Raw genomic sequence first — 25,619 nt, forward strand, 5'->3', positions numbered from 1 at the left:
GGCCTGGTTTGGGCTTTGCCCATCTTGGCTCTGGAAGCAGGTACAACCAGCAGTGGGCCCAGGGAAATCCAAGAGAGGAGCACCGTGCAGGGGGCGTTAAAGGGCAAGAGGCTCTGCGCAGTCACTGGTGACAGCCGCCTTTCCAGATTTGGTTTATTCTGCAAGTCTAGGCGGGTCGTCACCGCGGTCATACAGAGACAACAGAAAAACCTCCATCCTAAAAACACTGTACAAAAGAGAGAGATGTGATACAAAAACCCCACCATGCCCACCGCCCGGCCCCCGCCACGCCCGGTCCCCGGCCCAGTCCCCAACCCCAGGCCAGGAGACAGGCGGGCTCTGGCCTCCCCAGACTCCTACCCAAGGAAGATGCTTCTCCATTGCCTTCTTCTCCCCTGCCCCCACTGACGTTAATACGCCCAGAGGTGGCAGCGAAACGCCGCCAGCCCCCACCCTGACATACCGTTGCACCCCAGCTCAGGGCCTTCCTGTCTAAGAGATTTCTAGAGTGCCTGTCCGCACGGTATCATGGGCCAGCTACACTTCTGGCTCCCAGCAGCACTCAGAGGCATCTTCTGACCTTGGTAATGGCTTTGTGGACCCCAGCAGAGCCGGTGGCCGTACTGCCCCTGCTGCATGATCTGAGTGTCCTGCTCAAACCCATCCCTGGCGCTGGCAAAGTCAGACTTGCATTATCTCTAGGCACCAGGGAACACCCCACCTTCTCTCCCACAGTCCCCTCCCCCTCCGGGGCAGCTTCCTCCCCCCCCCCTTCCATGGGCAAACACTAGAACACTTCCTGGTGCCTCCTGGCACCCTGGAGACCTGCCCTAGCTTCTCCCTGCCCACCTCCTCTTGCAGGGCTCCAGGCAAGTGGCAGGGCTGGCAGGAGGCGCTATTGGGGATTAGGACATTCAGTCCATGCAAGGAGTCCTTCCCCATGGGTTGCTGGTGTCACTTTGATTCTGAGGCTCTGGTTAGGAAGTTGGCGCCGTCTCCCGGGTTATTGCTCCAGACGAGTCTCATCTGTCCCCTGAAAGGTCCTGTCCACATGCCACGAACAGAGAAGAAAGTTTACAAACCCCTATGTACATGGCAGACAGCCGCTTGGGAGGTACAAGAGGCCATCCCTTTACGCATGAGAAGGAAGTGTCCTGTTTTGTGACAGGTCTCAGAGCACGGACAGGTCATGGCAAGACTTGGAGCGAACTTTCAGAGCCACCTTCTTGTTGTTCCTGGCGACCAGTCTGTCCAGGAAGCGCCGGGCCTTCTTGGTGAGGCTCTCTTTGCGCTTGTAGATGGACTTGCGCCTCTCGTTGGCCTCCTTGCTGTCCCGGCGCAGGCGGATCTGGCGCACCACCCCCTCAAAGAGCTCCGTCACGTTGTGCTGGAGGGTGGCAGACGTCTCGATGAACTTGCAATCGAAGACCACGGCGCAGGCCCGGCCCTCTGGGAAGAGAATGGGTCCAACCCCACCTGAGTTGGCCACCAGGACAAAGAGCTTTCTCCCAGCAGAGCCAGGCGGCGCTTTCTGCACTGGGCACGGGACAGGGGAAGCGGCGAACAGTAGGTTACGCCAGGGAGGCACCTGCTCAGGGCAGTAGCTAATGGGTGCGGGGAGAGACGCTGGCGGAAAGACTGGATTGATGGCAGACTAAGGGGAGGGCAGAGATGGAGGTGACAGGATGGGCTGCTAAACGAAAGTAGGATGGGTGGTTTAATGGCTGGACAGATGGCTGGCAGAGGACTAGACAGATGGACAGAGAGTGGCACTCCTGGATGGACGCTCAGCAGATGAGCGGGTCCCATCGCAATCTCTCGCTGGCCATCTCAGCTACGTCTGAGGAGCAGCAGCAGGAGACACCAAGCAAGAAGCCTCCCCCTCCCCTCAGTTCCCAGTCCCCGAACAGCTGGCTGGGAACTGTCTCCCGCAGGGTGGGGACGACAGGCCCTGCTCGCTCACCTTCCACCGAGACCTCTCGGCACCGCACCAGGTCCGTCTTGTTCCCCACCAGGATGATGGGGATGTTCTCTGCTTGCCGGGTCCGGCGCAGCTGGATTCTCAGCTCAGAGGCGCTCTCGAAACTCACCCTGTCGGTGACGGAGTAGACAATGACATAGGCATTCCCCACCTGCATGCAGTGATTGCGGAACCGGTTCTCCTCCTCCTGGGGCTGCAGAGGGAAAGACGGCGTTACTGGGGCACACAGCCATGGGCCACACACACTCGCCGACGGCGGGCCGGACTCAGCAGTGCTGCGGCCAGCTCCCCACGTGCTTCCCAGCGCCGGGATAACCTACGCGCCGAGGAGCTGGGAGGAGCGTCGAGGATTGGGCTACTTTAACTTGCGCCTTCTGCCTGGCTGGCCGCCTTCCTTACTGAACCTGCTCTTCCAGCCCTGGGCTGGGAATTACCAGGTCAACTGAGGGGATGTTTGCACTGCACCAAGCTGGGATCACAGCCCGAGTGGCCAGCCCTGTGCTAGCACTGCCGTGTAGACACACTGGCACAGGCTTCAGCGTGGCCCGGACACGCGCCTCAGGGATCCAAGCTAGGACCTCTCGAGATCCCTTCCAGTCCTACCCTTCTAGGGTTGCTAGTCGGCATTTAAGCCTGTGCTGCTATTTTTAGCCACGCTAGCACGGGTGATGCTAGTGCAGGCACGTCTAGCTGAGCTGCAGTCACGCTACGGATTGCGGTGTGGACACCCCCCTAGGCTCCAGGAGCCCAAGCTGGTGGGACGTGTGAGGGGGTGGCAGGGGTGGTATGTCCCGCAAGCTTCGACTCCGCTCCTGGCCCAGGGAGTGGGGAACGAGAGCACCCAGCCAGGCTCTTCCAGACACCCGGCGTAGCGGGAACTCCGAGAGTGATTCGGGGCCAGACGTTCTACCCAAATGCCTGAGCCCGAGGCTTCCCCGCCTGGCGCCGTGCATAGGCGGCTCCTCCAGTGCGTGGGAAATGCTGCCGCTCACGTTTGCTAGCATTTTGCACAGGCGTAGTGACTAGGAGCCTGCATCCACGGAGCAATGCGGGATGCACCCCTTTCACTTGCCCACAATGCACTGCTGCCAAACGTTTACTCTGCCGCTCCCAGCGGTTTTACCAGCTGCTTCCTTCCTCGCTGTACTTGGAATCGCTTCGCTCGCATTCAGACGTGACTGGGACGGCCAAGACAACACCCCTTGCTCTTGTCACTCCAGGCCTGCGTGTCAGCCCAGGCTGTATCCTGGGGGACCAGTCCCTTCCCCCCCAGGGCTCTCGAAGACTTTGGTTTTGTTTCCTCAAACCACAACCCCTTGGTTCTAGAGCTCCACCCGTCCACAGCCTGCCAGCCCGTTGCCTCGTGCATCTGCCTCTGGCAGGATGGCGTCAGGGCTGGTTTTTCATTCACACCCTCATGCCCCTGGCACGGGAGACCAGCAAGGCTCTCCTGCCGTTCCCACGAGCCCAACACACCATCCTTCACGCTCTTGTTCGCCTTGGTAAGCCCTCCATACCTGTGTCTGGGCAGCACGCCACCCGCTTCGCCATCATTGCGTCTTACCTCGCTGACCCCCACACTCCCCTCCTGCTCAGGACCGGTGAGCTGTAAATCTACGTTCAGGGGGTTTCTCAGCCTGTGAAAACCTTCCCACCTGCACTGATTTGGGCACATATGGAAGGACGTCCTGGGACCTCAGGGGCACTGGGGTGATTTACACCAGCCGAGGTTCTGGCCCTAGAAAAAACACACGTCCCCATGTGCCCAGGGGGATCGTTACGGGGATTTGATCATTACCCTTTTCTGCAGGTGTCTGACATTCAGGAGGAGGCCAAGGCTGGTGCCCACTCCCATGATTCCCCTACAAGCATTAATTCAGGCGGTGAGAGTAAGTTAGTACCAGCCAGCACCGCTGGACCCCAGCTGCCCCTCCCCCTCTCAGCCTGACAGCGATTCCAGCCTCCCCCCCGCCGGGATTTCTGCTCACGGCTCACCATGGGCAGATCTCGCTGGCGGAAGCACGGGACCCTGCTTTCTGCGATGGTTCATTAGCTTCGCTGAGATCCGCCCTCTCCCCTCCGCCTGCACTGGACCCACACCTGTGCATTCCCTCATCCATCCCGCAGGCTTTCACACAGCCACTCCCAGCTCCCACAGCTGGGCCAGCTAGCGAGTAGGGGCTCCTGGCAAAGACATGAGGAAGGGGACTCCATGGAGTCAGGGGGCTAGTGACTTGGCATGGGAAGAGCCGTATCCTCGCTGCTGTTGGCAGCACTGGGTGCAAACAAGCATTTCCCTCTTGCCCTTAATGGGAAAGGAGGCGGGAACTTGTATAATAAGTGCCCTCCCCAGCTTCCAGGTGGCCTTGATGGCTACCAAGGATGCCAGCCACCGGGGTCGTTGGGTACAAGACAAGGCACCCCAGTGTCTGCATTATAACGGCCCGTCCTCAGCAGCAATGCTGTCTACCAGTACGAACAGAAGAGTCTTCTCTGCTCCCTGCAGGGGTGGGGCTGAGCCAGCCGCTAGTCTGTGGGCTGGGGCCAAGAGTGGGGGAGAGCAGACAAGTCAGCAGGCAGGGTAACGGCTCAGCTGAACAGCCCCATCAATCAGTGAGGAACGGATAGCGCGCTCAAGGTTTACTGAAGGATGAGGCCTGCCCCCAGGCTGCTCCCTGCCCGCTGGGGCTAGTCTGAGCCCTTGGAAGGAACGGGTCCCCAGAGAGGGTGCAAATCTCCAGGCTGTGGACAGGGCAAGGAGGGGGAAGCAGTTCAGCATCACAGCCCCGGTGCAGGTGCGGCGCGGCCCCCGCTGCCGTCAGCCTGTCCCCATCAGACAGCAGCCCAGGCTCCCGCAGCCTCTGGCCGCCCAGCAGACACGTCAATAACCCGCAGATTAAAAGCTTCTGGCTTTGGGGGGCATTTGACACAGTCTCCTCCTCAATCTGTGTCAGCTGCAAATTACAGCCCCAGGGCTCCGCTCCCAAACGCGCAGGCTGCCCAGCCATGCATCTGTGGCAGCCCAGTGCCTGCAAACACCAATGGGGCTCTTGGGGCTCAGGGGGACCCACCCTCCCACGCCGGAGAAGGAAGAGGGCTTTAAAGGGTTCACAACAGAACCACTGGCTGCAGCACCCTCTGGGGAACACACCCAGCCAGGACATCCTTTGTATTCGTACAGCCCCAAACCCCGGCCAGAGCGGTCAGGGGTCTGGGCCTCAGGCTGAAATATGAGCCCCTTTCCAATTGCAAACAGCCAGCAAGAGCAGGGGAGCCCATTTACAAAGGAATGGGGGCCTGGAAGGGAAGGGGCTGAAGGATGGTCCAGTGGTTAGGCCTGGCTTCAATTCCCTGCTGTGCCACAGACTTCCTGTGTGACCATGGGCAAGTCACTTACCACCTCTGCATCCATCTGTACACTGGGGTTAAGAGCACCTCACCGGGGGGTGGGTGGGAGGATAAATACATTAACAACGGTGATGTGGTTTGAGATCTACTGATGAAAAACGCCACATAAGAGCTAGATAATGTTATCATCAGGCCAGAGCCCCTGGGAGAAAACATGAGCTTTTAATGCGGGTTTTTAAAATGGGAAGGATGGAGCGGGGGGGAGATTTCAGGGGCATCGGGTTCCAGGCCTTAGGACCCATCACGGCCAAAATGTTGATGTTCACTGTGTCCCTAAACAAATTAACTTGACAATCGGTATCTTCTCACGAGGGGAAATAGCACTCAGTAGAAAAATGCAATTCAGGGATAGTGGAAATAAATTCAAGTCTTTAAAACTTTAGGACCAGATTTTCAGACTGTTTAGATGTACAACTGCTTGTGCAAAAGGTGCATCTAATTTGCATGCACAGTTACCGTGATTAGAGGCACAGATTGGGCATGCTAATCCACACGCATTCTGCATGCCATTGTGGTCCTAAATTCTATGTCAAACCGGCCTGCTATTTCTCGTGCTGGGAACAGAAGCCAGCTTCACACACAAGGGAGCAAACCTCACACTGCAGAGATCCTGGTCAGCAAATGTTGCCAGGACCAACAGGCTTAGGGGCCTTAGAACCAGTAATGCCAATTTACAGTCCATCCGCTTCTTTAGAGGCAGTGCAGACGACACAGGTGTTTCTGACAGGACACTACGGCTTTTCCAGCGAGTGGTCACGCCATTGCTTCTGGACAAGCTGCACATGCCAGAGCCCTGCCGAGAGAGACCCCAAGCAAATCCCCAAACTGGGCAACTCTTCTCGCGTTTGCTTGCAAAACCGGACCCATGAGCCTGCAGCAAAACCTCAGCTCCAACCAGTGCAGAGTTCTGGCGACAGCCAGCTCCTGACCCAAGCCTCCCAGGGCGGCGCTCATCTCTACAAACCAGAGACCCCAGGCAAAGCAAGGCAGATGGAGGGGTTGGGTGGGAGCCCTGGAAAGCTTTGGACCCCGAGACTTAGTACCTTGGGGAGTTTGCCTTCGGGTTTAGGAAGCTTCATGCAGCGGGAGGCCAAGCCCGTATGAACCAGAAGCCTAAAGGGCTGGCCCAACCCTCCCGTGCCTGGCCCAGCTCGGATGTGAAGAGAGCTCACGCAGGCCTCGAGCTGCAGGAGGGTTCACAGGAATGACATGGAATTAACCCTTTGTTCGTCCACCAAAACCAAAGTGATAAAGAATTGCATTTCTCATGGTATCCCGAGTGAAATACTGACCCACTACGAAAAGCCTGGCCATAATCACTGCAAGCAGGCCCAGCTGGGCCAGGCTAGTGGGGTCTCGCCAGAACCCCTGCCCCTCCCTCACCTCTCACATCCTCGTCTGGGTCAGGCTCTCTCATTCGGGGCTCGGTGGGTACCACTGACTCCCACTCCATGCCAATGCCCTCATCCCCACTCAGTTACGGGCTGTGTTTCCCATAGGAGCCATTCCCCGAGCCCCCTCTGTTCCTCTCGGCCCCCTCCTGGATTTTAAGGGCGGGACGCTAAGGGGTATCTGCGCCCAGTGCTCCGGGCAGAGTGGACAGTGGAAAAGAGGACCGGCATTCCCTGCTCGTACTTGGTCAGGTGGGGAAGCGAGTCCATCCCTTCCCAGATACCACCAGAGACCTTGGCCACAGGGAGCAGGGGCTGCAGGAGGTGCTGGGGACTAGATGGCCCCCACTGACTTTCCTGAAGATGCAGCTGGCGAAGGGGAAGAGTGCAGGTGGCTCCCAGACCGGCAGGCGGAGAGGCCATTTCAATGAAGCTCGGGACCCTCTTGCTGTTACCAGCGAGCGTCGCCCCCAGTTGTACCTCGAAAGCAAAGACCCGGGTGGGGCTGGAAGAGGGGGAATCTTGCTCCTATCAATCTCCAGTCACCCACAAGCAGGGGCGGAGGGGCAGAGATGCTGCCGGGCACCACGACTGCTGCCTACTAACGCATTCCCTTTAAAGGCTGCATTTCCTCACCCGTCATTCGCCCAGTCAGCTCCTGCACAGCTAGGAGACAAACGAACCCCAGCACCTCCCCGCACACTCAGCCTGGGGATCTGGCACGTTTCCCTCCTTCTCTCCACCTTCCCCGGGGACGTCTCGGGCCCAGCTCCCGCTGCCTGGCACCTCGCGTCTGCGCTTCCGCCAGCACAGCCATTCTGACCTGGCAGCAGCCTACACCCCCTTTGCAGGTGCATCAGCAGCTACGCCGGAGGGAAGGTGGGAGAATCAGCCCCAAGTGCCTAGCTTGGAGCATCCGCTCTGTGGGGAGCTGGGGGGACAGGGAGTTGGGTCTGTCCAGCTCCCAGGGGTGTTAAGCTCCTCCCTTGGACACCTGATGAGCCAGTCAGCTTTTCACTGGGGAAGTCACCCTCATCCCCTTCCTAGCTGCTGACCCTGACCCAGCTGCAGCCACAGACCGACGGGAACAGCAAGCACGGTCTGCTGGGGACGTCACACAATGGCAAGAGCAGCTCCCCAGAAAGCTAAAGTGGGGCCTGGTGGACGTAGGGTCCAGCAGGAGGGTCTGTCCCTGCAGCCCTGTCTCGTGAGCAGGTGGGCATGGACACACAGCCGGCCGTAGAGACTAGGAAAGAAAATGTCACGTTGCCTCTATACAAATCCATGCTACGCCCACAGCTTGAACACTGCGTGCAGATGTGGTCGCCCCATCTCAAAAAAGATGTATTCGAATTGGAAAAGGTTCAGAAAAGGGCAACAAAAATGATGAGGGGTATGGAACGGCTTCTGTATGAGGAGAGATTAATAAGCCTGGGACTTTTCAGCTTGGAAAAGAGACGACTAAGGGGGGATCTGATTGAGGTCTATAAAATCATGACTGGTGTGGAGAAAGTAAATAAGGAAGTGTTATTTACTCCTTCTCATAACACAAGAACTAGGGGTCACCACATGAAATTAATGGGCAGCAGGTTTAAAACAAATAAAACGAAGTATTTCTTCACACAACGCACAGTCAACCTGTGGAACGCCTTGCCAGAGGATGTTGTGAAGGCCAAGACTACAACAGGGTTCAAAAAAGAACTAGATAAATTCATTGAGGGTAGGTCCATCAATGGCTATTAAACAGGATGGACAGGGATAGATGTTTGCCAGAGGCTAGGAATGGGCAACAGGGGATGGATCACTTGATGATTACCTGTTCTGTTCATTCCCTCTGGGGCACCTGGCACTGGCCATAGTCGGCAGACAGGATACTGGGCTAGATGGACCTTTGGGCTGACCCAGTAGGGCCGTTCTTATGTTCATACAAGTTCATTGTGGCATTTACAACAGCAACAGACCCTATAATAAATAACTCCAGTCTAGCAACAGAACCCACTTCACTGAAAAGGTAACCTCCCCCACCCCCACAGACAGTCCCTGTGATTGCCACGCCCCATGCACGCTCCCCTACCCGCCTCTCTGTTTCCCAGGTGTCCATCACCAGCAGCGTGGTCTCCTCCCCATCCACCGACAGGGTGCGTTCGTAGGCGTCCTCTGAAACAAGCCAGACGCATCCAAGTCAGCCAGACTCCGCCTGCCCGGCAGGGCCTCCAGCCCAGGCCCAGTGCCGCTGAGCTCCACAGCGGGAGAGTCTGCTGGCTGCTCAGGCTGGGAGGAGGCAGCACCCCAAGGTGGTGGGGTTAAACACAGGGCATGGAAAACCCAACTGATCCTCTAGGCAAGGAACTAAAGCTACCAACCAGCCAGCACCATGGAAGGATGTGGGAAAGTGGTGAGGTCCAGGGCGATGCCCTGGCGGAAGCCTGGCTACTCTCCTGCCTTAGTGCTTGGAAGGAGGGGGAAGGTGCTGGGGCATCTCACGGCTCTTCCCAGGTTCAGGACTCACTCACCCACCTTGCCAGGTTATTTTTTGGCTTGGGGGGAGGCTGAAAGGTACCGAGGCTCCAGCAGGCAGCTGGACAACTGGCATTGACTGGACCCAGGCGGCTGACCCCTGATGCATGTCAGAACGATATCCCTCCCTCCCATGTTTCCATCTCAAACCCACTGAAATCCACAGCTAAGGACCCCCCCAGTTTTCAAGGGGGTGCACAGTGTTACCTACAGTAGGTACATCAGAACTGAGCCACCGGTGGCTCTCAGCTGGCACTGTGCCGTGCTAACTTCCCCCTGCCCAGCCCCAGAGATGGGGAACGGCACTGGGGGCACGTTCCCCACGTTCGGCGGCGCGCTCCTCACTGCTAAGTGGCGGCTCTGCCCTGCTCCCAAGCAGTCAGTGCAGCCTCTCCACTGTGCCCCTTGGCTTGGGTTTACACAGTTCTTCTGCCCGCTGTGACCCACTGCCCACACCCCAACCTCTGCCCCGCATGGCCCTCAAGAGCATTTCATTCCGCAGAGCCCCAGGAAGACCTGGGGCAGCCGGCTTGACACCCACGCTGCATTTCCCCCAGGGCAGGGCCCCCTACCTCCTGGCTGCTCCGGCAGGTCCCGCTCTTGGATCCCGGCAAAGAGGTTCACCAAGCTGGTCTTGCCCACACCAGGGTCACCCAGCAGCACCACCCGATACAAGGATTCCCAGGAGCTGTCGGAGTCGGCCGAGTCCGATGACCAGCTGCTGCGCGGCATGACGGGAGCTTTGTCTCCAGGCTCGAAGGATGAGGAGTAGCCAAGCGGAGGGTGATGGGACTCACTGGGGTTAGGCCTCAGCTCACGCATCCCTGGCCTGGCCTGGTGGGAGAGGGGGACCGGGGTGCTGGCCCGTCTGCGCACAGGGTCCTTGCCCCCTTGCTGCGTGTTCAGAGTCATCTTCTGCAAAACAGAAAAGGCCGAGCGACTGGCTTGTGGAAGGAAGTCTGGAGGCGAGCGCTGTGCTGGGGAGCTGGAGGTCCCTGTCTGCCTTTCCTCGGCCTGCTCTGCCTGGGATTCTCCAGGACCGGACCCGCCCCACCCCTGGGTGCCCTCGGAGTTCGATTACATTCACCTTAGGTACAGAGGGGATCGTTTTCAGTTCCACTTCGGTTGGCTCCCGACTGGAGGCAGGCCCAGAAGAAACAAACATAAATCATCCCGGTCTCCTAACGCACTCCCCAGCCGCCCTGCATTGTCTCAGCCAAACAACTTTTAAACTGGAAAAAAAAATCTGGAGCCAAAGACTCTTCAAAGCCCAGTGGATCCTGGGTGTTAGCCCGTCTCTGCTTCAGCTCCAGAGCAAGGAAGGCAAAAGTGTGGGGGGAGGAAGGAGGGGGGGTCTGATTGCTGCCCACACCCAGCGCCCTTTCACCCAGCTGGGATTGGGACACAAGTAGGGTCCCAGCAGCGTGGGAAGGGTTTTATTCAGGCCAGATGGAAGGAATAAAGGAGAGGCAGAAGGCCAAGGGGGCTGATCCATGGAGGAGAGGGATTGGAAATGTTCCCTTCTCCGATCTCACCTGCTGGGAAGGGGCTGGGTTTAGGGTGGTACCCACAGCTGCCAGCTTGGCACTGGCCCATTAAAGACCCTCGCCCCTCTGTGTCGGGTAAGAGCAGGTAGGAAGCGCTGTCCCATGCGCTTTCCCGGCCTGGTTTCCCCACCCTATGAATTTCAGCCTGGCACCAAACCCCCAAGAGTCCCGATGCCATGGGGACAGCGGTGCCAACCTCCACCACATGGCACAGGCACCATTGTACCAGCCTGGGGAGCAGCGCACAGGAGGGGCAGGGAGGCGATCCCGACAGACACAGCGTCCTCCCACCCGGGCCAGGACGCGGGGGCCGGGCAGCGCCAAGCGCCCGTTCTCCGCACCTGCCCCGGTGCCAGCGCCCGTGGCCCCGGGTTCGAGGCTCCCCCGAGGAGTCCGGCCCGACCCGGGATGCGGCCCGAATTCCGGGGCTCGGAGGCTCCTTGCGCGGGTCCCGCTCCGGCCCTGGGAGCGGAGCCATTGGCGGCCGCGGGCGGTGCAGCCCGGAGCCCGGTGCTGCCGGGGAAAGGGCAGCCCGCTAGGGCAGGGGAGCCGAGCCAGGCAGCCGAGGGAGCGGGGAACGGCGCGCCCGGGGTGAAGAGTCTCCGGCCAAGGCTGAATGCCGGGAGGGGGCCAGGACAGCGCGGGCTGCCGGGGGTTCGCTGCGCTCCCGTGCGCCCCAGCTCTCGGCCCCCGCAGCGGAAAGTTTCTTCGCAGAACTCAGCCCGGCTCACCTCGGCGCCGGCCCCGCTGCTGTTCCCCGGCTCACCGGAGCCGCTGTCCGGGGGCCCCCGACCGCCCGCAGCCCGCGGAACCCAACGCCCGGCCGCTGGCGCTCCCCTGCCTCATCGCCTAGCGCCGCAGCCGCCGAGCGCAGGGCTTTAAACCCTGGGAGGTGGAGCCCCCTTCGGCCGGTCCCGGGACCCTCCCCTGCCCGCCCGGTGCCGCTCGGAGCGGGCGGAGTTGGAATCCACTCCCCCAGCCCGGGCCAGCGCCGCGGGATCCACCCCTGCCCAGACCCAGCGCCTCCAAGGTCCGCCCCGCAATCCGCCAAGGGAGTCACTGGCCCAGGATCCAGCACCGGTGCCAGGGGTCTGAGCACTGTGCCGGGGATCAGCTGCCCTAGCCCAGTGTCCAGGGGCCCACACCGGGCGATCAAGTTCTCCAGCCCCTGAACCCCCTGCCCCAGGCTTCCGAGGGGAGCCCTGGTAGTCTATAGCCACAAAAACAACCAGGAGGCCGGTGGCACCTTAAAGACTAACATTTATTTGCATCTGAAGAAGTGGGTTTTTTTTACCCAGGAAAGCTTATACCCAAATAAATCTGTTCGTCTTTAAGGTGCCACCGGCCTCCTCCTTGTTTCTGCCCCAGGCTGAATCCAATGCCCATACCCTCCCCCAGCCCCCCCGGGTTAAAGCCCCCCCCCACCCCAGCCTGAGCCCCCTGACTTCCACCCCCCCAGCTGGATCTCGTCACCAGGGCATCCACTCCACTGCAGCGCCCACAGCCCCTGCCTCAGGGACCTGCCCCTTCAGGCCTAATAATCTCAGGGCATCATTCTAGACACCCCACCACATGACATGATGGAAGATTATACCTCCAGCACACAGCATAGCCCCTGGACTAGCCCTCTCTAGAACCTGTTGCCCCAGGCAATAATACCATCCCTAGGACTGGGGTAACTTCCGCATCCCCGTGGGGGGCAAAGAGAGAGCCAGCAAATGAAGTGGCCAGACAGGAGGATGATCCTTGGAAGGCTGCCTGAGCTGCTCCCCCAGCCAAGCATGTGCCAGTCCCCTCGGTGGGTCCCCAGGTCTGGGTGGTCGTGTCCATGATCCTGCTGTGTAACATGGGGCTGTAGATTTGACAGACTACTGCACCAATAGCTGCTTTAACACATCAGAAGCCCTCCTGTCACCTTGGCTGCTACCACTCTAAGCACCTTCATTCCTTTATTTCCAGTCCTTAGTCAATTCACATTCTCAGCCCAACACTGCACTGTCAACACACACCGTGATTCCTGTCTGGTCCCCGCTATGGTGGGGCCCAAGCCGAGGGCTCTCACTTCAGCAGAGCTGGATCAGGCCCCCAGGGACGAATCTGGGTGCAAAGGCCCCACTAGGGGCTGGTGTTGGGAAGCCAACTCCTACTGGGTGTCTGGTTCAGGCTGCAGCCCAGTTCCAAGCTCCTGGGCTTTCAGATTCCTTACAGGGCAGCTTTCTCCAGGAGTGAAAAAATGGAGAAGGAACAACTCAGCAGGATTCTTCTTCAGCCTGACACCCTTGGAGGAGATTGTCCTCCTGTGTTTGAAAGTCCATCACCTCTCAAAGGGCACTTCCCATCTTCCATGGGTGAGACAGCCCCTGTACCCGGCCTGCTCTCCAGGGCTCCTCATTTTCTGCTCGTCGGCAGGGAAACCCCTTCCCCCAGCACTTTGGCTCTGTGAGTTTTCTATTAATCACTTGATATTCATATTTGATTTATCTATCTGCTGAGCTGCTGCCAGGCTCCATCTAGTGGCAGGCTGAAGAACGACAGAAGCTATGGGTATTTCACCAAGTAAGGAGTGCGACTCAGTACACTGTAAATACTTTTAATAGAATACCATTGCTATGGTACTACTTTGCACTTTTCCTCCACCAATCACAGAGCACTTTAGAGGAACGGGTACGTATCACTGCCCTAGCCTCACCCACACACCTCCAGGAGTAAGCGTTTTAGAGGTGCATGTGAAATATCATTATGGGAAGTGAGGCAGGCTCACATCTTACAGGGATGGGGCTTGAGAAGTACCTAGCCAGCTAGTTTGGCTCTGTGTCATCAAGGCTGCGAGGTTACATTTACTAGTGGCTGTAAAGCACTTTGAGATCCCTGCTTGATACATACTACTGAAGTGAAAAGTGCTATTATTTTTGACAAATAATAAAAGGTGTCTGGAGATTTATTCTGACAGGATGAAACTTCAGTTACAAATTAAAGACCCACTTAATTTTTATTTCAAAATGTAGACTGAAAGTTGCAGGTTAAACATGCTACACAGTTATCCATCGACTGGTAGACTTCCCAGACTGAATACTGTCCGAACCATTCAACCGTAAGCAAGACACAGCTGGGATGGGATGGACTACACTACTGCCATAGGGCAAGCGACGCCTGCTGCTAGGAACTGCAAGCATTTGTACAGAACACTGGAAGTGGAAGATCCTCATCCTGGGTCACCACTCTGTCCCCCTGAACTGACATGTGCTATAGCTGATGGGGATGCAATTGTTCTGACAGGCAGCTGCTCGAGGGCACTTAGTGACAGCTCCTCATTGTTCCATTACTAAAGACCTCATCCTGGGTCTGGGCTTCAGCTCATCAGAAATCAAAATATTGATAAAAGTATCTTGTACAAAGTAGTTTTACTGGGAAGGATAAAAAGGCCAAATTTGTTCTGATAGAACTCCCCTGGGCTTCAGGAGAATTACACCAAGAATTAATCTGACCAAGTGGAACTGTGATGTTTTATCGGTAGTTGGCGGACACCCATGACACTCGGTAGCGCTGTAAGAATGTGAGATGGGGAAAGGGCTGTTGACAATAGTGACACCTCATCAACGATCCCGTTTTGGATCACACCTGGCTGCTTTAATAGAATTTTGCACCATATTCCTTCTAGCGAGATGGCAGTTTTCTGGCTTTTACCCAGCTTGGATCTGGCATGACGATGACACAAGGAGTCCTGCATATTGTTCTGTGATGGAACTTGTTTGTCCTGACAAACCAAAAGCGGCGCAGAGCAGAACTTCCTGAGAACTGGGATGGTTTGGAGAACTTGTCCATGAAGAGGGGGCGATTTGTTGTACAGCTCCTCATCCTGTTCTTGGCCCAGCTGTGTTCTATGATGACATAGCTCTGTGGGCAAGGCCTGGCGCATCCACCCACCTTTCCACTTCAGGTCCAAAGCTTCTGGGACTAAACGAAAACCTTCTCCTCTAAGGGGATATTGAGAACAATCTCTGTATCTGGCAGGCATCTGAGCAGAGAGAGGAGAGAGCAATAAGGAGAAAGTCAAACCATAGCCAAGGAAACAAGAACTCTGCCTCAGTTCAGATCAAGTGAGTCTTTGGGAGTGAGGTGGTGGGGAAGAGAAATCCTGGTACAATCAGGGCCAGAAACACATGGCCCTTCTCAGACATGCTGTACAGCCAAACAGTAACTCGAGGGCCTGGACATCCTTTGTCCACCACTCATACACCCTTCGCTATTGGAGGGTGGGAGGAGGGGTAGGACCAGAACCCCAGACTTGCTCAGAGGACAGCAGCCCTTTAAAGCCATATTGGGTTCTTGTGCATGAGCCAGAGCCCAAACAGGTGACCCAGCCCACAGCAGCAGTGCCCAAGCAGTATTATACGTTAGCTCTGACTCACCCTGCGGAGCCCATTCTGGCATTAACCAGACTGGCCATCTCCTCTCTTCCTATGGGAAGATCACACATTGTAAATCAAAGCCTGAGCCCTGTTGCCTAGCTGTTTCCTAGACAGCATGCACAGGATAACCGAGCCCTAATCAGACTCGGCAGTGGGTTTATGAAAACAGAACAATGTATTTAGCTGCGACTCTCCTTCAAGCCCAACAGACAAACGCAGAGGGGAAAAGCTTCACAGCAGCAGGGCCTTGTTAGTTACATCCACTCTCCAGCACACAGTGGGAGAAATGCAGTAAGATGAAATGTGACCACTAGTTTGTGTATCAACATCCTCATTAAATTCTGGTTCTGTTCCGTGACACCTTCAATCCAGGCTTCTGTAACAGCTGGGAAAAGCTCCATGAATGACACCCCATGGCACTCAGAGGAGGTACATTTTTAAAGATGGGGAAACTGAAGCCCAGAGGGGTAAATCACCTGATTTCCAGAAGGTCTGAACACCCACAATGCCCGTGGACTTCCCACACTGAGAAATCAGGCCCCATATGACTTGCCAAATGTCATACAATGAGTCCGTGGCAGAGCCAGGAATAGCTTCCCAAGTCTTCTGACTCCCAGCCATCTCTCACCTTCCTTGCTGACTAGGCTGCAATACTGATTCTGCACAAAAGGTGGACTTGTTCAGCTGTATTTCGGCAAAGCAGAGGCAGGGAACGGAGGGCGAGAGGAAAGAAGTAACGTGGTTTTGCTGCTTTGGCCACGCAGCAATTAGAAACAAAAATGAGTAAGGAAAGGGAGGGACCCCCTCCAGCCTCTTGGCATCCCAGATCTCGCGTCCTGTGACACTATAGGTCTGTTACGAAAAATCCAACCCTGCCTACGATCAGTTTCTGCTCTGCTGCTGCTAGTGGGGAGAGAGACTGAGCCCCTGCACCGCACTTTCCCCAACTCTCCCAGCTGAACGTGGGCTGAACACAACTTTGTTTCTTCAGTGTCTCAGGGAAACCAATGGGCTAATCTAAGAAAACCAGCCCATTGCGAAGTCATGTGAAAAGTGTAAGGGAGGTCAGCGGGAAAGGTCTGTGGAGGAAACCGTGGTGATGGCTCTGGCAAAGGCGCCCAGCCTGGCAGGGCTGTGTAATCACCAAATGCCTGACTTATGATGCTGCAGAAACTTTCCCACTTGGCCTTTCTTCTATTTTTAAACCTTTCCCAGTCACACGCAGCCACCTCAGCTCTACAATCTGTCAGGACTACTTAATTCTCCATTTTATCCTGCTTTTATCTGAAAAAAATTAAGTTAGACTAATATATCACCAGGCCGTTCAACTCTCCCCAACTTCCTGACATGTTGCAGGCTTTCCTTCTGCTTCACACCAGGCCTCCAAACTTCTGCAGTTGGACCAGGCCAAAGGACCGTCTTCTGCTTAAAACACGGGACTTGGAGTCAGGGAATCTGGCCCTATTATTGGCTCTGTCACAGACTTATGGCCTGGGTTTATGGAAATCATGGAAGACCTGGTTTTCATACAGTTCATGTGAATAATCTATGTATGCAAAATGGGGGGAAACTGCAGGACTAATATGCCTATAAAATTACTTTATGTGCAAAAATGGGGAAGCTAGAGGTGAAAAATCAGTGTGATTCACAGTTTGTTCACACACTCACTTTGCACACACAACTGCAATAAACGCACAGGCAAACAGCAAACAATTTCACATGCATTTTGCACACACACCTACAAGTTTAGACTGGCTGACATTCAAGACCTTAACCTCTTTGGGCCAAATGTGGCCTTGGCTTACACCCTAACTGAAGTCAATAACCGATCAAGACCAATGGCCAGTTGTAACGTCACTTGACACTTGTTAATCAAATTTCTATTTTAAACTGCATTACGTTTCCTTTCGATATTGTGGATCTGTGTGTATTTGGTGTGCAGTCAATTACAATCTGAGGTGTTATCACAATTGCTCTTTGCATCAACTGCACCCCAGTAGGTATTTGTGGGAGTGGTTTCAGGGCGCGTTAGTGCATCTCTCTCTGTTTTATGTTTTGAGCCCACACTCTTAGCCGAACCTTTTCCATTGTTCCTGGAAGTTAGAAGCCAGGATTTCTGTGAATGAGCTGGCAGGGCACCCTGCACATTGATGAACAGAAACTCAATGCTGAAAGCAATCAGCCACCAGTGAACTGGGGCCGGGGAGGGAGAAATGAGATTTGGCTTTTTGCAGCTTTCATCTGCCTTTGAAACCTCTTTAACATCGTAGGAAAATGGCCTACTTATCTTTTTTCATCCAGTATTTTGGGGGGGAATTTACTGTGGCTGTTCGAAAAGTGACTTTAGATAACCAGTGCATGCTCTGACAACTAGTCTTTTGGGACCGACATGGCTATGAATACACTACATACAATGAGTCTTTTGGGAAGGCCTGTTGGTCCCTCGGAGCCTTAGTTTTCCCAACTGTAAAATGAGAACAACAGAATACTTCCTTATTGTGCATCACAGGAGGCTTGTAAAGCTTTATTAATCCTCACAATCCCCTAGTGGGGAAACTGAGGCACAGGGACGGGAAGTGACTTACCCAAGGTTGACAATAAATCCGTATCAGTGCTAGGGCTAGCCCGTCCTAGTTCCTACTCCTGTGCTCAGGCCATTAGGCCATGCACGTCCCTTCCCCAATTGGATCTCAAGTAATGGTCTCAAGTTGCAGTGGGGGAGGTCTAGGTTGGATATTAGAAAACACTATTGCACGAGGAGGGTGGTGAAGCACTGGAATGGGTTACCTAGGGAGGTGGTGGAATCTCCTTCCTTGGAGGTTTTTAAGGTCAGGCTTGACAAAGCCCTGACTGGGATGATTTAGTTGGGGATTGGTCCTGCTTTGAGCAGGGGGTTGGACTAGATGACCTCCTGAGGTCCCTTCCAACCCTGATATTCTATGATCCAATATTATAATTAGGTTTACATTTTATGGTGAGGTGCATCGTTTACCTTTGAAGGCTGTGCAAATAGCTGGCTTGCGTTTCTTAATACAAAGGCATTCTGAGTGGAGATTAACTCCCAGTGCACCAAGCAGAGGGTGACCTATGAATACTCACGTTGAAGCTGGTGTCAGAAGGGCCTGTGGCGTGTTGGTCAATAAACTCTACTGCTTAGGAGATAAATGCAGGGACCTACTTGGGCCTGCGGAGCAGGACGTCGGCGAAGATCACTTCTCTAGGGTCTCTCACGCTCCAGCGAAGTGTCATAATGCTCTTTCGTAGCTCTGTGATTTCTTCCAACAGCTTGTGAATGAACTGAAAGAATTAAACCTGTGAGACTGCTCTTTAAAAACACCTAGATGACGAGAGCACGAAGGTACCAGAGAACTAGAAACATCAGAGGAGCTAGAGAAGACTGGCCAGGGCATCGGTCCATCCTCACAAAGCCAGGGCCGGAGTGTTCCCCACAGTACATTCTGCAGTGTGCCAGGGGAATCCCTGCTGTGCGCCTCAACATCCTAGGTGTGCCCTAATAGTCCACTGGAAACTGAATGGCACAGCCACTGTACTGGAGGACCAGCAGCAAAGGGGTTAATACTCACTAGGCCAACACCCCTGCTGCTCCATGCGATTTCCTCCCAAACCTGCTCACCTTCTTTTGCATTTGGATTTCATTCCTGAGTATCCGATTGTTGAGAGCCATCTGCTTCAGCCCCTCCTGATAGAGGAACGCCTTGTCCTGCACAGATAGAAAAAATAAACCAGCTGAAGTAAAAGACCAGACAGTAAATCCCAGTATGCATCTGGACACGAAGAGAAGCAGAAAATAGCTGGGGAGGGCTGCAGCAATCACAAACATGATTGCTGTCCATGGCTCTCTTTGAGCTAACAGGCTCAGAAGAATGGGTTCACAGCTTCAATGGGAGAAAAAAGGGATGCGGTCTCTCAGGGTTTTGGTTGTTCAAAAACCTGTACTTTAGAGCTGACTGGGCATAATTTATTTCTACAATGCAACCCACAATGACAGGTATGAAACCCTGCCACTTGCAGACCCTAGGGATGACCCAGTTGTATTTGCCATGTCTAGAATAACAGGTGAACTCCTCCTTTAAGGAATGCAGGCTGGGACAAATTCTGGGGGCCATCATCTCCTCAATACCCAATGAGATCACATTGTGCTGAATACAGGACTAGGAGTCAGTAATATTGGTGTTCTAATGCCAGGTGCCAACACAGACTAGCTATATGGCCTTGGGCAAGTCACATCACCCTTGCTTACAGATTCATCTGTGAAATGGGAATACTGATATTTTTCCACCTCACCAGGCTATGGTGAGGGCTCCTTTACGTTTGCACAGAAGTCTTAAGTACTACCACATAAACAGCAATTGTACAATAGAAGTTTCCTATATCTTCTGAAGGGACAATAAAGTCTCATATTTTCAGTATTGTGTCTATTTGTGTGCTTAATGTGCTCATGCAATTACTGCAAATGTGTGTGCAATCTCAGTAATTGTGCACACAAGTGACTAGTTAAACATCTATCTAAATAACATCAGTTCCATTTAATTCATTCCCTCTAATTGTGTGTGCAAATACCCATGTATGATTCTGAAAATATTGCAACATGCAAGGCTACAATTGCACACCAATGCGAAATCCAGCTCTGTACCTACAGCTCCCTGCTACTCCAAAGAAAAGCTCCAGGTAGCAACTAAGCTGGAGGCAGTAGTTCACTGTTACACCCTTGCATGTCCTCTGTAGCACAGTGTCACTGGTGGGCCAAATCTGGAACCCCCTAGCCCTAGATGGCAGCTCCCAGTAGCAGTCTAGTTGGCAGGGTAGTCCATTATCTTTCTCACTGACTTTCAAGCATGCAAAGACAGAGGCAATCCACTAACCTCTGCAACAGCCTGTAATATCTGCTCCTTCTCATCTTGCACCTTCTTTTCCAGTTGCTGCATTACTGTTTTGGCCAGATCTTCTATATCTTCCATTTCATCCTGAGAATTACAGGGATGGGTGGCAGGGAAACAATAGGATTATTAAGCAAGTGAACATCTGATTGCCTTGGTGATCCCTTCTCGTTACACACAGGGATAACATAGGTTAGGAGAGGTTTCTTTACCTGCTGTTCTTCCTTCAGGTTTCGGATGTTGCGAAGCATAGAGCCTATCTGGACGGCTTTCACCGGGTACTCCTTGTCCATGTATGTTCGTAAAACATTGAGCTCTTCCTGGAGCATTTGCACCTTGGTGTTCATGTGATCCACCTGATGTTTCAGTTCTGATTAAAAGGCCAAGATAGAAAGTTAAGCCACAGAGACTCCTAAACCCCCTCTCTACTGAGTCTCCTGTTCAGTGGAGCCAAGGAAACTTTTGTTCTTCTGAAACAGAACCTTCTCTTTATGATGGTTAAATATTATTTTAGTCTAGTAGCCATGATTAGAAACACAGAAACTGCCAGACTGAATCAGACCAGTGGCCCATCTAATCCACTATCCTGTCTCGGACAGTGGCCAGTACCAGATATTTTCAAAGAAGGTGCAAGAATATGGAATAACTTGCTCATAGGGGAAGTCTCTTTCTAACCCCATCAGTTAATGGTTGGTTCTGCCGTTGTAGGGTTTATATCCCTTCCAAACATTTTTTACATGAGTTGACTGAGAGGGAATGTCCTGTGACAGGTATTGCAACTGCATGCAGTATCCCATGTTGTATTAAGTGTATGATTAGTTTGTGTATCACTGTGGGCCAGGAATTGTGTGCAACTCCAGTAGGGAAAGGTTACTTTTAGCTCCGCCAGAAATTAAGAAGGGGTGTGGGAGAAGAATGATTAAGGTTTAAAATATATGGAGATATACCTATCTCATAGAACTGGAAGGGACCCCAAAAGGTCATCGAGTCCAGCCTCCTGCCTTCACTAGCAGGACCAAGTACTGATTTTTGCCCCAGATCCCTAAGTGGCCCCCTCAAGGGGCCTGCTAATCCTGGATTTAGCAGGCCAATGCTCAAACCACTGAGCTATCCCTCCCCCTATCTGGAGGTTGTTAACACCTCCAGAGAGGTACCAACTGGGGAGGCTTGTCCATACTGGTTCAAACTGGGTTTTCCAGAGACCAACAGACAAAGAAAGGGCTTTTGGCATGAAAAGACTGTTTAAACTGACTCAGGGAAAGACTTTGGCCTACAAGGGCACCATAAGACTAATGGGTGACGCCTGGAATGTTTAAGGTGAGTTCAACTCTATTGATTGTTTTAATGATGTTTACTCTATAAATGCTTTTACTTTAAGAATAAATGTGCTTGCTTATGAGGAGCTGTGTAGTAACTTGTAACTGCTGGCAACATACTGTTCATAGCCCACGGAGAGAAAGCAACACACAGGTGCTGGCCATCAGGCAGACTAGCTTGCTGGGGATATCACTGAGTAAGGCAAGGAGCTGTGCAGCTTTAAAACCGAGTTAGAAGGGAGTGGAACAAAGGTCCCTACCCAGAGACAGGTAACAGCTGGAGTCCTGAGACCTGGCTGGGAACTCCTCGAGTGGCCCACGGAGGGGGAATACAGATGCAGTTACCCTGAAACTGTGACAGTCCCCATATACCAAAACTAATTGATTATCTTTAGGAAACCTAATCATTTGACGTTCACAACAACAATCTGGCATTTATAATCTAATGAAATGAGGAGTACTGGACAATGGGGTTACATGTACTATATTGAAATTAGCTTAATGTAAACTATCCATTCTTACTCCTCAGGTTCTTTTCCACCATTTTTTCTGTTTCTTGGAGTTCTGCTCTTGCTACGCCAACTTGGTTCTGATTGGAGTCCCGAAGGGTCGAGATGACTGTCTGTAGAGAGAGGAATCTAGTCACTGATTGCTGTACGCTACTGACAGACTATGAAGTGTCTAGCTGCAGGCTTCCTAATGCACCTCTCACCATGGTATTTATTGATCCCACTAATAGCATGATGGAGTGAACTGCATGGTGCCAAGGCAGCACAGCTGCAAGCACAGGGGAGCTGCTCTCGGGAGTGACTTTGTGCTTCCCACCTCATGAGCCAGTCGAAGTCATGCACTTGATGGAGGGGACATGTTCAAGCTACTAGGAGAGGGTGACAGTTGTCACTTACTACACTATTGCTTCCTCCTCAGAAAATCTTGCAGCAGCATTGCCTTGGGGATCGGCAAGGCAGCTGCTCCGCACACTCCAGGGCTGTATCTGCCTTCGAAGGGATGCTTAAGAGGAGGCAGCAGGATGCAGGTAGCTGCAGCATCTTTGGCTGCTGTGGGGCAGTGCCCAGTGGTCTATAAACGGTGTAAACCAGAATGCTGCAGAGGAGCCTCAGGGCACAGGACTGTTCCCCCTTACCACTAGTGACGGGCTGTGTAATCGCCACACAAGAGCTTGAACCTGCTCACGTGGGATTAGAAGGAGCTGGGATTCTGTTGGGATTCTGCCCATCTGACTTCACTGGCCACACCTAAGCCTCACCCCAAACATCTCATACTGCTGCAGCAGGTCTCTGGCATGCTTGGCAGTACTGGCATCTGTCTGCTGAATGTCCTGGGCCAGTCTCCCGTTGGTCTCTACAAGGGCGGCGCTGTGATGCTTCAGCTCATTTAGGGACTTTCTCTTCGACTTAGTCAGTTTCTGAAAGAATTTATGAATGAAAGATTTACAAATGTGTTCCACCTGCCATCCCAATGACACTCCTGTTAATTAATAAATAATGATATCGCCCTTGATTTACTTTGGCACCACAAAACCACCCAATAAACCTCAATCTTTTTGCTAAATTACATCACTCCAATTCCCCCAACACATCCCTGCACCCACCTTCTTCACTGGCCAGCTGCTCTATCACTACACTCTTCCTCTAGTTCCTCCCAGCACCTAGGGCCTGATTCTCCATTGCTCAGCACCTTGTGGAGTCATCTGCGTGAGCACAATGGGAGTGTCAAATTGGTGCATGCCTCCAAATCAGAATAGCAGGCTTGGACATCCACTTTGCATGAGTGTAAATGAGATAATCAGGCAACTCGTTTTTTTCCTTTCTTGGGACAACCCTGAATAACTTGAATGGTGTGCGCCAGCCTCCCTATAAATAAATCACAGCACTGGACATTTGCTTTACATACCTTAATCATTTTGATGTTCTCCAAGCTTTTAGTTACATCAGTCTCCTTTGCTGAGGTTTTCTGCTGAGCAAATCTGGGATTCAGAGAGGATGCTGTCTTTGAAGGCAAGGATGAACTGGGACTGAATAGAACTGGTAAAACAGAAAATGCTCTGCACTTATTAAACTGTCCAGTTTCAACACATGACAGGAACTGAATACACTTGCCATGTGTAGCTGAGGGATATGCTGTATAAGTAGGGGCATTGCCAGCAGATCGAGGGACGTGATCATTCCCCTCTATTCGGCACTGGTGAGGCCTCATCTGGAGTACTGTGTCCAGTTTTGGGCCCCACACTACAAGAAGGATGTAGAAAAATTGGAAAGAGTCCAGCAGAGGGCAACAAAAATGATTAGGGGGCTGGAGCACATAATTTATGAGGAGAGGCTGAGGGAACTGGGATTATTTAGTCTGCAGAAGAGAAGAATGGGGGGGATTTGATAGCTCCTTTCAACTACCTGAAAGGGGGTTCCAAAGAGGCTGGATCTAGACTGTTCTCAGTGGTAGCAGATGACAGAACAAGGAGTAATGGTCTCAAGTTGCAGTGGAGGAGGTTTAGGTTGGATATTAGGACAAACTTTTTCACTAGGAGGGTGGTGAAGCACTGGAATGGGTTCCCTAGGGAGGTGGTGGAATCTCCTTCCTTAGAGGTTTTTAAGGTCAGGTTTGACAAAGCCCTGGCTGGGATGATTTAGTTGGGGTTGGTCCTGCTTTGAGCAGGGGGTTGGACTAGATGACCTCCTGAGGTTCCTTCCAACCCTGATATTCTATGATTCTATGACATTTAGGAATGCCAGCCACAGGGAGTTTCTAATTCCTGCAGACCCAGGGGAAGTAACTTCAAGTAATGGTATAGGAGCACTGAATGTAAGCAGCTCACAGGTCTCCAGTCCCGACATTTTGATTCTCAGCCTTTCCCAGAAGGAGTCACTGCAGAGAATGGTGAAGCTGTACTGGTTTTGGGGAAATTCTCAGCTCCTCTGGGCTCAAGCCGTCCCAGCAGGAAGCACTGTTGGGACTGCAAGAGGGGACACTGCTGGGCAGTGACATGCCATATGGTACAGAAATAGAATCTTTGCCAACCTGACCGCTTGCCTTTCTGGCAGCCAGCGGAGCTCCCTTTGCTTTTCTTGTCCTCACTTGGTGATGTGATAGGTGGCAAAGCTGGTTTGTGTGACACAGGTTTCTCCTTTTTTGCTTCTACCCGCTGCCACTTGCTGTAATCCTATACTCAGCAGAAGGCACAAACAAGACGCTTACGGTGTCATGGGAGGTTTATGGATGGTCTTCACTACAATTCGAACTTCCCCATCCTATTCCTCAAGGCAGTCTGGGAACCTCTCCACTGTGCCAGAGGGCTGGGCACCATTTGGGGAACACTCCCTTCAGGCCTTCTATCAGTGACAGTTTGCTAGCATATCTGATAGGGCCAGTCGAACATGTGCTTACATTCGAATGGCAGCCATCCACCTCCCAGCCCCCAGCCCTTCCTTCACCACAAGCGGCATGGGGAGAGGCAGTGTATAGGGTCTATTTATGCACTTCTAAAGCCCCCATCACCATGGTGTCCTGGCTCCAGCCCCCACCCCCTCAGAGGAGTCCAGTTAAAGTGCCATTAGGGTAACTTACTATTGTCCCGTATTTATTCGTTATGTTTTGTGCCAGGGTGTTCAGGACCTTTGCAGCCATCTCTGGGGGCGGCTCTGGAAGAAAAGCAGGAGACGCTAGCCAGGTGGCTAACCCAAAGGTGACTTTATAATTACTGCAGAAGACCCTGGGCAAGTAACTTCAAGAAACGGTATAGGAGCACTGAATGTAAGCAGCTCACAGGTCTCCAGTCTCGGCTTATTTATTCTCAGCCTTTCCCAGCAGGAATCACTGCAGAGAATGGCGAAGCTGTACTGGCTTTGGGGAAACTCTCAGCTCCTCTGGGCTCAAGCCCTCCCAGCAGGAAGCACTGTTGGGACTGCAAGAGGGGACACTGCTGGGTGGGCAGTGACATGCCACATAGCCATGCAGACAAGTGAACGAGACACCATCCTGGGGTCCCCCCAGCACCCTCCCAGGGGGAACCAGAGCCCATCCTGGGGTCCCCCCAGCACCCTCCCAGGGGGAGCCAGAGCCCATCCTGGGGTCCCCCCAGCACCCTCCCAGGGGGAACCAGAGCCCATCCTGGGGTCCCCCCAGCACCCTCCCGGG

The 25,619-nt window shown here is 53.5% G+C and overlaps 2 protein-coding genes across 3 annotated transcripts; both read right to left on the reverse strand.

Moving 5' to 3' along the window:
• Positions 1-773: 773 nt before the first annotated feature.
• Positions 774-11,728, reverse strand: REM1 (RRAD and GEM like GTPase 1). 2 transcript variants are annotated; one of them, XM_024200909.3, is made up of 5 exons: positions 11,576-11,728; positions 9,870-10,212; positions 8,855-8,937; positions 1,964-2,174; positions 774-1,449 (listed from the first exon to the last, which is right to left on the reverse strand). In XM_024200909.3, exons 2-5 carry the CDS (start codon positions 10,207-10,209, stop codon positions 1,172-1,174), a joined length of 912 nt encoding a protein of 303 aa, XP_024056677.1. In that variant the 5' UTR covers positions 10,210-10,212; positions 11,576-11,728; the 3' UTR covers positions 774-1,171. The 2 variants fall into 2 exon arrangements, with proteins under 2 accessions (XP_024056677.1, XP_024056676.2); XM_024200908.3 differs by lacking the exon at positions 11,576-11,728 and adding an exon at positions 10,385-11,296.
• Positions 11,729-13,807: 2,079 nt separating this feature from the next.
• On the reverse strand, positions 13,808-25,480 carry CUNH20orf96 (chromosome unknown C20orf96 homolog). The gene is made up of 10 exons (XM_026652826.2): positions 25,050-25,480; positions 24,504-24,645; positions 23,382-23,512; positions 22,735-22,893; positions 21,990-22,089; positions 20,364-20,521; positions 20,137-20,238; positions 18,888-18,974; positions 18,432-18,550; positions 13,808-14,859 (listed from the first exon to the last, which is right to left on the reverse strand). The coding sequence occupies exons 1-10, from the start codon at positions 25,107-25,109 to the stop codon at positions 14,799-14,801; spliced, it is 1,119 nt and encodes a 372-aa protein (XP_026508611.1). The 5' UTR covers positions 25,110-25,480; the 3' UTR covers positions 13,808-14,798.
• Between the last annotated feature and the right edge of the window lie 139 nt (positions 25,481-25,619).

Source organism: Terrapene carolina, unplaced genomic scaffold, assembly GCF_002925995.2.
Source record: "Terrapene carolina triunguis isolate 2854851 unplaced genomic scaffold, T_m_triunguis-2.0 Scaffold130, whole genome shotgun sequence".
NCBI classification, from domain to species: domain Eukaryota; kingdom Metazoa; phylum Chordata; order Testudines; family Emydidae; genus Terrapene; species Terrapene triunguis.

Coding starts and splice junctions, on each gene's coding strand:
- REM1 (XM_024200908.3), bottom strand. CDS start 10,462: ATGTTTGTTTCTTCTGGGCCTGCCTCCAGTCGGGAGCCAACCGAAGTG. Junction 8,938..9,869: donor CCTGCCGGAGCAGCCAGGAG/GTAGGGGGCCCT, acceptor GGCTTGTTTCAG/AGGACGCCTACGAACGCACC. Junction 2,175..8,854: donor CCTGGGAAACAGAGAGGCGG/GTAGGGGAGCGT, acceptor TTCCCTCTGCAG/CCCCAGGAGGAGGAGAACCG.
- CUNH20orf96 (XM_026652826.2), bottom strand. CDS start 25,109: ATGGCTGCAAAGGTCCTGAACACCCTGGCACAAAACATAACGAATAAA. Junction 23,513..24,503: donor CCAGAAAGGCAAGCGGTCAG/GTTGGCAAAGAT, acceptor CTGTTTTACCAG/TTCTATTCAGTCCCAGTTCA. Junction 20,239..20,363: donor ACCTGAAGGAAGAACAGCAG/GTAAAGAAACCT, acceptor TGTAATTCTCAG/GATGAAATGGAAGATATAGA.